At 36.9% G+C, this 13,570-nt stretch overlaps 2 protein-coding genes and 1 long non-coding RNA gene across 5 annotated transcripts in view; 1 reads left to right on the top strand and 2 right to left on the bottom strand.

Annotated features, from left to right (window-relative positions):
* SRSF11 (serine and arginine rich splicing factor 11) overlaps positions 1–1,486 on the top strand; it is a 43,598-nt gene extending 42,112 nt beyond the window's left edge. For 2 of the 3 annotated variants that reach the window (XM_046645276.1, XM_046645278.1), the window contains exon 13: positions 99–1,486. In XM_046645276.1, the coding sequence (XP_046501232.1) occupies positions 99–296 (198 nt within the window). In that variant the 3' untranslated portion in view covers positions 297–1,486. The remainder of the gene's footprint in view (positions 1–98) is intronic. The other variant, XM_046645277.1, reaches the window with a different exon arrangement.
* LOC124229813 (uncharacterized) lies at positions 598–5,224 on the bottom strand. Its single transcript, XR_006886001.1, has 2 exons — positions 4,691–5,224; positions 598–2,511 (listed from the first exon to the last, which is right to left on the bottom strand). It is a non-coding gene; the product is annotated as an uncharacterized LOC124229813 (long non-coding RNA).
* A 1,382-nt stretch (positions 5,225–6,606) lies between these two features.
* The window catches only part of ANKRD13C (ankyrin repeat domain 13C), an 88,175-nt gene continuing 81,211 nt past the window's right edge, over positions 6,607–13,570 (bottom strand). The window contains exon 13 of the mRNA XM_046645275.1: positions 6,607–8,872. Coding sequence (XP_046501231.1) covers positions 8,742–8,872 — 131 coding nt within the window. The 3' untranslated portion in view covers positions 6,607–8,741. The remainder of the gene's footprint in view (positions 8,873–13,570) is intronic.

A 13,570-nucleotide genomic window follows, 5' to 3' on the forward strand; every position in this document is an offset into this window, starting at 1 on the left:
TACATACTAATTTACTTTGTTATTTTGGGTGTTACTGGTACTTTTAAGAAGTGATTTTTCTGTGAAGACGTTTACTTTTATTATTCTCCTTGGCAAAGCAGGTTACACGGGATTACGATGAAGAGGAACAGGGGTATGATAGCGAGAAGGAGAAAAAAGAGGAGAAGAAACCAACAGAACCAGGTTCCCCTAAAACAAAAGAATGTTCTGTGGAAAAGGGAACTGGTGATTCACTAAGAGAGTCCAAAGTGAATGGGGATGATCATCATGAAGAAGACATGGATATGAGTGACTGAGCACTGCCTCCGTGCGAGTCCACCTGTACACATGCATCAGTGTCATTCCTCTGTGTGATTTCTTAATGCTGTATTTGTTCATCTCAAACCTAGATGTATACAGCTCCGAGTTACTTTAATGGTTATAAAGCTCCTGATATTGATATTTGTTATTTACATCCCAAAGCTTTTAGAAAATGACACGTGGGTAACCAGTTCTTGACATGGTGAAATCTGATTGAGTAGCCAAGCAGTTTACTGTCCTGGTGCTGCTGCGTAACAAGAATGAGAAGCTGCATGCGTCTCCAGCAGGCATGGACTGTTTCTGTTGTATGACCTCCTTTATTAGCTAAGTTCACTTATAGTATTTCTAGAATTTGATTCATCGCCGTGATAGAGCCATGTAGGGAATGCACTGATTGCATGTTAATTGTGGCAGGAATATCCTAAATGTCATTAAAATTCTCCAACATGATGGATCTACTTACGGTCTTGTTTTGTTGACATGACAAATTAACATTCTTATAGTTACATCTGGTAATGAGCATTTGAAATAGATAATCCTTTAAGCCTTGTGGCTAAATTTTTGTGGCTTTTGTTTAACTTTGAAAGGTTATATATGCACTAACCTTTTTTGATGGCTAATTAGGCTTTACAGAAATAAGATTTCAAATGAAACTGTCTTTGGCAGTGAGTAAATAGCATATTTTGAAGTAGAGTTGTATACTTTTTCATAAGATGTTTGGGAATTTTTTTTCCTGAAATAATTTATTCCACATCTCCGTCGGTGAAAGCAATCTGCCTGTCCTGAGTCCATCTGGAAAAGAAAGTTCTCTCTCGTCCTGGTTTTCAAGTTTCCACTTTTATTAATTTGTTTTAATCTCAGTGTTGGAAAAAGGGGATAGTGCATTTTAAATTGACCTTCATATGCTTTTAAAATAAGACAGATCTACTTGATAATGTACTTTTTATTTGATCTCAAGTTGTATAAAACCAATAAATTTGTGTTACTGTTACTGCAGTAGTAATCTTATGCACACAGTGATTCCATGTTAAATGCAGAGTAGTTAGGTAACTGTTTTCCTAGTTACAGGAGTTTCAAGCTTCACTTTTGTGCAGTAAAAACAAAAGTAGGCTACAGTCTGTGCCATGTTGATGTACAGTTTCTGAAATTGTTTTACAAGACTTTGATAATAAAACCCTTAAACTTATGTTCGTTTTCCTGTAAAACTGTATCTGTATTTATTTACGCTGTTGAATGTATGACATTTACCTCATTCATTTTACAAATCAAGTTCTTTCCCCTTTCAATCCACATATTGAAATATAGTAGTAAGGTGAAATCCATTATTGTAGTGATTAGTTGCCATCAGATTTGTCAAAGTTGGTTTAATTTTTATCTAAAAGTCTTTTTCTTATATAATTTTATTTCTCATATTTTGGGTATAGGAATTGGGTTGCATAAAGCAGTGAACTTTAGGATAAACAAATGCTCCCACCTGTATCTAGTAAATTTATATTTTTGGTGAAATATAAATATTTGCCTTTTCTGGAATAGTATAGGAAACTGTCAATGGTATGTATCTACTGTACAATACTAAATAGTATATTTATTCACTTATGAATGAATAGTGTTTAGTGGGATTAAGGGAAAAATGAGACTTGGAATTGTAGCTTTTATCCAAGTTTAATTTTTTTTTAACTTTAAAATTGAAATGCCATATAGAAAAGCAGCATTGTTTTTACAGTTTGTAGTAAGTAACTTTTTAAAGATTTTATCAAAAGGAATTTTGTCTGTAGCGAGTAAGACAGTCTAGTAACGGCCCTAATAATCACTGCATTTTTAAACACAAAAGTTGAACGCAAACGACATTTGTTTAAATTTTAAAACCTTTTTTAGTAGATAATGGTTGAACCATATGACATGGCCAATTTTGTAAGTCAAAAACAAGTAAAATACTGGCTGTTTCACATGGTTAAACCTAATATTACTCAAAGTCTGTTCCCTCACTTGTAATCTGTGAATGCAAACATACTAACTTTCCAAAAAGGATTAAGAAATTTTGGACTTTAAAATAGTGCCACTGACTTCCAACGCTCCAGTGAAGGGAATCCATCCTGAGGTCGCTTTCCAGTGAACGCTTTATGCACGAAGGCAGAGTCGCACTGGACACGGGCCTTTAACATGGATCGCCAGTTGAAGTCAAGTGCACACTGCTCCACGCTGAGTTTTGTTCTGTATTTGGTAGTAAAAATGATTAAAAAATAAAAGTGGTTTTGTTAGAAAAACGTTTGTCCTATTTATTTGCCTAACTTCCTCAGGAGTGAGCGAGAGGTACAGTGGCTATGTGAGAGTCCAGTCGTGAATTTCAGCTTCATTCACAGCTGGAGAGATCTACACTTTTTTTTTTTTCTTTCCATTTTCCTGTCTGTAAACGGAGTGATACTTACCTTGCAATGTAGTTGATAGGAAAAAAATGTAGCCTTGTGTGTCTGGGTCAGCAAATGGTACCTGCTGTTTGGTTATAGAGCTTTCCAAAGCTTCAGTAATTTAGTTTGGAATAACGTGTCAGCAAATGCACTGAGATAAATTGCACGCAGATAAAGCTTTGAGAAGGTCATATTGCTCTCTTCGTTTTTTGTGAAAATGGCTTTTGGGTAATATGCTTCCTGGTAGTGATTATACAGATCCTCCTCGACTTAACAGTGGGGTTTACACCCTGATAAACCCATCATAAGGTGAAAATATCTTAAAAATGGAGCTGATACATCTAACCTACCAAACATCATAGCTTAGCCTTGTCTACCTTAAACGCACGCAGAACACTTAGACTAGCCTGCAGTTGTGTGAAATCGTGTAACGAAGCCTAGTTTATGAGGATGGGTTGAGCAGTTCATACCTGATTGAGTACTGAGTGAAGCAGAACGGGGGTCTGGGCACAGAATGTTGTGTCAGTGGTTTACCCTCATGATCATGTGGCTGATGGAGTCGTGGGGCCTGCTGCTGCCCAGCATCACGAGGGAGCTGCGTATTACTAACGTGGGAAAGCATCAAAATTCAAAATTTGAAGTACGCTTTCTACTGAATGCCTGTCTATCGCTTTCACACCATCATGAAGTCAAAAAGTCAAGTCGAACCATTCTCAGTTGGTGGCCATCTGTACATACGTGGAAGGTAGCAAAATGTTATTTATATACTTAGAAAAATGAACGGCTTCTAGAACAGTAAAACTAATTTTACTTTAACCTTGGGGTGCATCTTAAAACCGAGTCAGGTTCTGGTGTGGGTGTCATAACGGTGGCCTGCACAAGCCCACTTTTCCTCTAGCGAAACGCCATCACTTTCTTCAGTTGGGCACCAGATTAAGTGCTTAGTGTCCATGCTGTTTGAAGGCTGACAGACATCTTTGAAACTGGAATTGAGATTCCCGTTCCTTTTGTCTCAAATCTAGGTGATGCGTTTCACCTCTGTGCTATCTAAGACATTTCTCTATCAAGTACATGTAGTTGTGGTTACTTTAACTATGGACGTAATGAAAATGCTACTGGTACTTTTGTTTTAAGAGCATCCAGAATATGTCTATTTCTAAGGCTTTATTAGCAGAAGTAGTTTTCTAAATGAGACTAACTCTGGACTTGTTGATTTTTGAGTCTATTTTACTCAGTTTTATTTTTGTTGCCGTTTCCATTTTATAATGCCAAAGTATGTGTGAAATTCATTTAGACGTTCTTTAGCGAAATAACACTTGTGAACCATGCTAATTCTTTACTAGTGGAAATACTAAAGAATATACTTAGTGTATAGCAGGTGTTACTAGCAATCTAAGAGAATTCAGAGAAAGGATCTGAGAGAACCAATATTTTTTAAATGATGTCCTTAGAAAAATAATCGGGGAAGCGACATGTTTACATTCTTTTTTCAAAAGTCTCACTTTGTAAAAGTTATGTACAAAAATAACTTTAAAAACTTTCTAAAAGTTTTTAGTGCAGTCACTAACATTATTTTTAGCTAAAGTATGATTTGTGCATAAAACATTGAAGGTTTAGAGTCACGAAGAATAGAATGTCCCAAATGATGTTTAATATTTACTGTTCAGTTACCTCAAGATGTAATTTTATCGATAGAGTCCTCCCAGGGTGTCCACGAGGGATTAGTGTCAGGACACCCACAGACACCAAAATCCACAGATGCCCAAGTGCCTTAGTCAGCCCTCCACATCCATGGGTTCCGCATCCGCGGATAGGGCGGGCGCACTGTATGCTAAATGTAAAAACTGCCTTCTTTCATTTTGTTCCTTATCAACTTTTGGAGGGCAAGTATCATGTAGATTAAAAACGTTTTTCTTATCACTCAGCATTCAATCAAAGGAGCAGAACCAAGAGAAAGGCGGTTTGTTCCAGGGATTTCACCTTACTTGTGGGAGCTGGTTAAGTAGTCTGAAAGCGGTTTGTCTCTGCATCTGATGCTGGAGACTGAAGCCCAGGGGCAGCTGGGAAGGGAAGATGGACAGTTGGAGAGAGAAGAAATTGGAACCACAAGCCTGAGCTGGAACCCATAATAATTGGCTAAAACTCGGGTCAGGTCTTGGTGGCACAGATGTCCAGCAGAAGCCAGGACCCTTCATCATGAAGCTGAACACACACAGCTAACCCCTAAGTCTGTGAAGCTAAAGGGGGGTCCCGCGGAAGGGGAAGCAATTGTAGGCCCAGCTGCTGCTCATCCCAAAGGGGCCACAATGTACATAAACTACAAAAGTTCTGCTTCACGCCTGCCCTCCCAAACTCAACCACCACCACCACACTCATTATTTAAAACATGCCAGCCAGTCCCTGTCGGCCTTCTTTGGTGACCAAGAACTCTGTGAGAAGTACGGATAAGTAAGTAGTGGGGGGGGGTTTCCTCTAATACACAGTTTCTACTTTAGGCTAATTATTTTCATTTGCAAAATATCAAATTCAGGAATGACTGCCAAGTACCTTTCTGGAAAATCCTTCGGAGATTTTGCTTCCGTATTTGTAGGCGCTGTGGCAAACGTGCGTTTGTAATCCTCTGTGCCGGAGATGCCATGTGGCTACAAGGACTAGTCTCAAGTGAGCTACGACAATTAGAAAAGCTCATCACCAGGCAGAACTATAAGGATGGTCACATGACCTAAAAAATGTGATAATACTTGAGATGACGTTTTTTGACAGTGACCTAAAATACTTATTGCCCCAGATTTCTGACATAAAATGCTTTGCAAAAGTAGTTTTTGCTAATTCCTAGTAGACAAATGACGGGCTTTTACTAAGTTTAGTTTTACTGTCTTTACAAAGGATTTACTACCTCCTGTCCATTTATCTCTGGGGCAAGTTTCCCTGTCTTAAGGTTTGCAAATACAGCAACTTTGGTAAGCACCCATTTTGTTCACTTTAGGAAACGGGTTAAGATACCGTTGGCTGCAGTTAACAGGAAGAGCTGTGTGTGTCCCACACTAACCAGCAGTCCTCTCACCCATTTTCTAGGCTAGCGCACTGCAGGCAGGACTTGGAATTGTCCTAGTTTTCTATTACAACTTTTTCTCAGCCATGTTGTTTGCAAATAAAAGTAACAAATGAGCAAAAGGAAGCACCCCTTAATTCAGTATTTACTGAAAATATTTACTCCAGCCCTTTCGTGGTCTTGAAACAGGATCTTTGTCTGCTGTAGACTTAGTGGACACAGGGAGAAGGCTTCACCACACGATCGTTATCACCACCCTTCCCCAAGGTGTGAGTAATAACCTGTACATAAATGACACTGGAAACCAAGTTTCATTAGTGTGAGTAATAACCTGTACATAAATGACTCTGTGGAAACCAAGTTTCATTAGTGTGAGTGGGGCTCAACACCAGTTCAAGCAGGAGAAAGAAACGAAGTAGTGTTTCAGCTTCTGTTGGCGATAGCTGCTCTGACTATGCACCTCCACTCACGATAATCAGAGCATCTGCTCTGTGCTTCCCTTTTACAGTCCGACAATTCTCTGTAGATGAATGTCTACAGACAGAGGCAAACTGTCTCCAGGGGATAATCTTCATGAAGACAAAATCATATCTTCCTTTAAAACCATACTAGTGGCAGGAATACTGAACATTTCTAAATGGCCATTTAAGGTGGCCATCTTATAGTCCCCAAGTTTAAACAGTTTCTTCAATCACAAATGGAAGGCATATAGAACGTTGTGGCCCAACATTACAAAATCCAGATTTTCACGTGAGATTATCAAAATATATGATGTCTTGATCTACCTACCTGAAACACAGCACAAAGCTTCATTCATTAATTGGATTAAAAGGCACATTTTGAAAAGTCTAATATTGTGAAAAGTTTATTTGCATTAATTAACTCCTTGTTTTCACCATCATAAGAGATACTGACATTTGCTTGGCCTTTGTGATCAAAGACATTTTGGAATGGATAATCTCTTTCTACTATTCCTTATGAAAGAAAAGATAAGAATTAAAAACAAGATCCAAGTGCAAAAGTTTTCAGTAGTCTTCCTACCTCCAGTGTACCCCAGCAAATATTCACAGCTTTTAGGAAACTGATAAATCCCAAGCTGCAATTTACCATATTTTTTCCCCACTAAGTTACCTGTACTTATGAAAAAATCTACAGTATATTCCTGAAAGTATACTGTATCCCCACAAAGTAGAGGAGCCGAAAAGCAACAGTGATCAGTGCCGTTCAGTGTCTCAAACCTCAGAAAATCACTGTCAGGATAATTCAATCTTTAAGTCACTTCATCTACAGGCTTTCCCAAAATAATAGGGATCAACTTCTGGTCAGTAAACCTAGTCTGGGTTTACCAACTCTTTCCACAAAATTCAACAGACCCACATAAAGTAATAACTGGCCTTTGAATTTTTACCTATGATTATTTTTCTTCATTATAAAATGTATTTTAAAAAATGTCAACATATGCAATGTAGTATGTATCAGCATGGAAGATGCAGCTTTAAAGATGTTTATTATAAAATTTCTTATGGTTGATGCTTTGGATTTTTAAATAAATCATCTCTTCAATAAAGGTTTCTAAACTCATTCAAATTATTTAAAATCCTGGAAAAAGTTTAAACTACTGGTCACTCTAAAAAACTTGACAGATGCATTTATCAGGATACATTTAAAAAACATTTTTTTAGCTAAGCTCTTTAATAAAACATAATATTTTATGACCATTATACATTTTTCTCCCTAATTTATTTTCATTCTTGGACCTTCAAACCATCTTGGAATAAATATGAAAATTTTTAAGTGCAAAAATGAGTAATGCATGATTTTAACACTTTGGAGATAATTAAAATCAATAAATATTTTCTTGTGATTTAAAAAAATAAACAGTAGGAATTGTCAGTCTTGTGTACGTTTCTGGAAGTTAACTTGTAACAAATATATTCTGTTAGCATATAAAATGTTTTTACCTTACTTTGAAAGCACTAAATATGTAGGGATGTCCAAAATACGTGAGTTGTTTTTTAAAACAGATACGGTTGCATCCATATTCCACTAAAAACAAAATAATCAGAATGATGTGCACTTGTTAGGAAGCAAGTTTAAAAATTTGGATTTGTTTTAAAGTGCTGATATTTGGAAGAGGAATATCTTTAAGCATGCTAACCATACCTTATCATCAACACAAAAACGACTTTTAAACTCAAGTTTAGGAAAAAAAAATAGAGGTTCTAGGAAAGGAAGATTAGTAACAAACATTTTCCATTGAAGAAAGAATTCAGGTAAAAACAAATAGCACCACGATGAATTGCACTAAGGTGCTAAAGGAGGTACCTTATTCCCTGCAGAGTGAACGCTGCTTCTGAAATGTATCGCAACATAGAAACGCAACTGTTGAATGGTTACCGCTTGGCTCATTCATCTACAGAAAACTGCCTTCCTTCTAGTTCATTACACTGAGCGAACATTCGAATTACTGAACTATACATAATGTTACATAGTTTACATTTTATGAAAACAAAGCTTGAAGGAATATTTATAAATGTCACCTTGAATATAAGATGACAAGTTTAAAAGGGCTTCATCTCTCTTAAGACATTTAATTTATGTTAATGGTCCAAGAGTGTTTTAGATATAGATATAGATATAGATATATTTATATGCATATATATTTCAACAAGAAGTGTAAAAATTTTTAAAAACAAATCACAGCACTCATAGCTGTTTACATAAGAAGTACTTAGGGTCATTAAGGTGTCAAACTATTATGCTTATAGTACGTGTATTTTTAAAAAGATTGAAAATGGCACATCAGAAAACTTGCTAAAATTCTTATTAGAGGCCCATTTCATTATATCATATTACTGATGTGTCGATTCAATGAAATTCCCTTTTCTTCACCGAAAGCATTTGTCCCTTCTATTTGGATTCACTTCTGAGGTCTCTGCATTCTCTTGCTTTCCTTGGTTACATGGCATCATTTTCTGTGTCAGCTAAAGATCAGGAAAACGGCTTGGGTCTTCCTTGTAGTCATCAGGTATAGTAAAGATGGAGCCATCAAATTCATCATATCGAAACTCCTGAAAAGTCACAGTGGCTGTGATCGTAGGAAACACAGGTATATCTAGAGAGAAAAATCAATGATAACATTGTAAAATGAAATGTTAATCTATTTATAGACCATAAAATACTACTTGAAATATCCATACTCCTTAAATTATAAAAAAGCATTATCTGAGGACCAGACAAATCCTCATATGTGTCCAATGCTGAGTGTGTGTGTTTAGGGGAAGGTTTGGTTACTGGTAAGGAGAGAAAGACACCAAGGCATCAGGAGTGACATCAAAAATTCAAGTCCCCATGGCTTCTCAGTTATAGTTAAAACTATAACGCCAGATCCCACTGGGTTTTGTTTCCTTTTTCTTGGGGCAAAAGGACAGCTACATTTGTACTTTTTGCATTCTGACATTTTTCCTTCAGATTCTAGTGTATATATTACTCTGAGCTGATTTATTTTCATTGTAACACAAATGAAATACATTAATCCTTTTTTGTTTTAAAACACCAAAAACAACCCATAACTTGAGAACATGGGATAAAAATAGTCTCATCAGAATTGGAGTAACTGGAGTAATATCATACCACCTAACCATACATACCACATCATACAGCCTAATATTCTTCTAAATAAAATACGTTTCTGGCTGAAATTATGGGTGAAACCTGACATTAAAAATGGCCAAATACTTTAATCACTCTGCTTAGTTTTATGCCTAATATGTTATTTACTGGAAAAAACACAAATCATAACACTTGGGTTCTGATTCCTACAAATCATTTAACTTATGGTCCTCAGGGATTTTATCTACAAAATAAATAAACTCTAAAGCTTCCTTAAAACTCTGAAATGCTTCTATGAAAGCTAAGTGGAATGTCTGTCCAGAATAAAGGCATATAGTAAATTAAGTTTATTTGACTGTTACAAGGCTAGTAATTCATTGCATAAAGTAATATTAAAAAACATTTAAACACAGAAATCAACAGAAGCATTACAGTTTCCAGTTATTTCCGGGGGAAAAAATCCTTCATTGGTGCCTACCAAGTGGTCAGGGGTGGGCACACTACGGCTTCGCCTTGGCCTGGCACTACAAGGCCTGTGAACTAAGGAAAGACGACACATCTTTTAATAGGTAAAAAAACACGGAAGAATAATATTTTGTGCCAGTAAAATTACGTGAAATTCAAACTTCAGTGTCCATAAGTAAAGTTTTATTAGAACACAGGATGTGGTTCACTTATTGTATACGGCTGCTTTCCTTCTCCAGCAAGCAAGTACTTGTGACAGAAACCATATGGCCCAGAAAGCCTAAAATACTATCTTTCAGAAAAAGCTTGATGACCCCTGTTTTAAACGATGGATATACACGAGCAAACGAGAAAAAAATCACGCATTTATGAAGATTACATTGTGATTGGGAAATACAGAGAACAAAGAAGTAAAAAGTAACTGTGACTAAGTATCCAGACAAAAAGAAAGCCTGCTGGGGGCCAGGGAGTCCCAGTGTTGGGAGTAAGAGGTCTTGAAAGGAGCGGGCAAGGAAAACCTCACCATAGCGACCTTCCATCAAAGACCTGAGATAAGAACAAACCATACAGTTGCCTGGAGGGAGAAAAGTCTAAGTAGAAGGAATAAATACCAAAGCCCTAAAAAGAAAGCATGTGGCTTATTCTGGGACCAGCCAGGAGACCACTGCGGCTGCAGGCAAGGGAGCAAGGGGAAGACTGATGAAGTCAGTTGAAAGAGGCAGCTAGATCAATGGGGGTTTAGGTCAAGGAAAAGTCTTCAGCTTTTACTCTGGATGAACTGGGAAGCCAATGGATGATTGTAGGCAGAGCAGGAACACGTTCTGGCTAAAGTTTTAGCAGCTGTAAAGAGAATATGATGTAGGGCGACAACATTGAAAGAAAGGGGAGAGGTGCTCCAGAGAGACAGGGAGAAAATGGAGGGAGAATTCTATGTCAAAGAAGTCAGAGAGAATTTGAAGAACTGTAATTCATTCGGACAAGGACTCCACAAAAATAGAGACAAATTTAGGAGAAATTAAGAAGGATAACAGAAAAGTGTCCAGCAGATTTAACAATATGAATATCAACAATGAACACAGTAGGAGTGAAAGAGAAAGATAATTTGCAAAGAGCAGCTGGGTTGTTTCTAGTCTGAGGCTATTACAAATAAAGCTGCTATGAATGAACACTTGTGCACAGGTTTTTGTGTGAGCATCAGCTTATTTTTCCGGGATAAATGCCTAGAAGGGCAACTGCCTAACTGTCTGGAATTTGGCACTGTCACAGTGTTTTATTTCAGCCTTTCTGTTAGATGTGTACGCTGATATCTCATTGTGGTTTTAATTTGCATTTCCCTAACGGCTAATGATACTGAACGTTGTTCATGTGCTTATTTTCCACTTACATATCCCCTTTCATGAAATGTCTCTTCACGTCTTTGCCCTTTTCTAACTGGCTCATTTGAATTGTTAGTGATGAGTTTTAAGAGTTCTTGTGTTTTCTTACTCTTAACTGGGTCTTTCACAGAGCAGAGTTTTTAATTTTAATGAAGTCCAATTCATTGATTTTTTCCTTTTATGGATCATGCTTGTGGTATGAAATCTAAAAACTCTTTGCATAAACCTAGATCCCTAAGAATTTTTTCATGTTTATTTCCTAAAAGTTTGATAGTTTTATGTTTTACATTTAAATTTAAGTCCACGATCTATTTCAGTTAGGTTTCGTATAAACTGTAGGACTAAGTAGAGGGTTTTTTTGTTTTTGCATGTCCAATTGTTCTAACATCATTTGTTGAAAAGGCTCTTTTTCCTCCATTGCACTTCTTTTGCACCTTTATCAAAAATCAGTTGAGCATATTTATGAGGGTCTATTTCTGGATTCTCTGTTGTGTCATATTGATTTACATTTACATTTCAGCCAATACCACACTGTCTTAATTACTATAGCTATATAATAAATACTGAAATTGAGTAGACTGATTACTCACACTTTATTTCTTCTTTTTCAAAATTGTTTTGGCTATTGTTCTGGGTTAAATTCTTTCCCCTCCAAAAAATGCATGTTCCAGTCCTAACCCCCAGTACCTCAGAATGTGACCTTTTAGGGAGAGTCTTTGCAGAAGTAATCAAGTTAAGAGTCATCAGAGTGGTCCCTAACCCAATATGGCTAGTGTCCTTACAAAAAGAGGAAATTTGGAGACAGAGACACAAGAAGAACATCGTGTGAAGATGAAGGCAATTGGAGTGATGCTTCTATGAGCCAAGGAAAATCACCAGGAGCTAGGGGAGAGGCACAGAACAGACTCTTTCTCAGAGCCCTCAGAAGGAGCCCCCAGAAGGATTTCTAGCCTCCAGAACTGTGAGGCAATCCATTTCTGTTGCTCAAGCCACTCAGTTTGTGGTATTCCGTTACGGCACCTCTAGAAAACTAATACGGATATTCTAGTTCCTCTGCCTTCCCATGGAAATTCTAAAATAATCTTGTATATACCTACCAAAAAATATTGCTGGGATTGTGATAAGAATTGTGATACTCATATATCAATTTGGGGAAGATGAACATCATTCCTATCTTGAGTCTTCCAATTCACAAGCATGGTACATCTCTCCATTTGTTTAGATCTTCTTTAATTTCTTTCATTGGCATTGTGTAATTTTCAGGATACAGGTACTGTACATGTTTTCTTAAATTTACACCTAAACATTTCCCTTTTTTTTCAGCAGCTGTAAATAGTATTTAATTTTTAATTTTGGTCTCTATACGTTCAATGTTAATATATAGAAATACCATTGACTCTTGTATGTTTAACTTAAATCCTGCCATCTTGTAGAACTCACTCATTAATTCTAGTTTTTTTTATAGAATCTTTAGAATTTCTACTTATAGAATCACATCATTTGCAAATAGGGATTTTTTTTTTTTGAGGAAGATGAGCCCTGAGCTAACTGCTGCCAACCCTCCTCTTTTTACTGAGGAAGGCTGGCCCTGAGCTAACATCCGTGCCCATCTTCCTCTACTTTATATGTGGGACGCCTACCACAGCATGGCTTGCCAAGCAGTGCCATGTCCGCACCCGGGATCTGAACCAGCGAACCCCGGGCCAGTGAAGCAGAACGTGTGCACTTAACCGCTGCGCCACCGGGCCGGCCCCAGGGAAAGTTTTATTTCTTCCTTTCTGCTTCTGAATGCCTTTTTTCCCTTTCATTCCTATTGCATTTATTAGCCTTTTGATTTCTGCAGAGTCTGTAGTGCTATCCCATTTCATTCCTAACATTGGTAATTTGTGTTTTCTCTCTTTTTTATCAGTCTTGCTAGAAATTTGTTGATTCCATCCATCTTTTCAAAGAACCAGCTCTTTGCTTCATTGACTTTCTCTACTCTGTTTTCTCTTTCATTGATTTCTACTTTTTATTATTTCCTTCCTTCTGCTTGCTTTGGATTTATTTTGCTCTTCTTTCTCTAAGTTCCTGAGGTAGAAGCTTAAGTTATTGATTTGAGACTTTTTCTCTTTTCTTGATGTATGCATTTTGTGCTATCCATTTCCCTCTCAGCACTACTTTAGCTATACTCCACAAATTTTGATATGTTCTAACTTCATTTTCATTCAATTCAATATAGTCTTTTATTTCCCTTGAGACTTCACCTCTGACCTATAAATTATTTAGGAGAGTGTTCTTTAGTTTCCAAGCGTTTGAAGAATCTTCTGTTATCTTTCTATTACTAATTTCTAGTTTAATTTCATTGTGATTTTCTAGTC

This window comes from Equus quagga, chromosome 18 (assembly GCF_021613505.1).
Source record: "Equus quagga isolate Etosha38 chromosome 18, UCLA_HA_Equagga_1.0, whole genome shotgun sequence".
Taxonomy (NCBI): domain Eukaryota; kingdom Metazoa; phylum Chordata; class Mammalia; order Perissodactyla; family Equidae; genus Equus; species Equus quagga.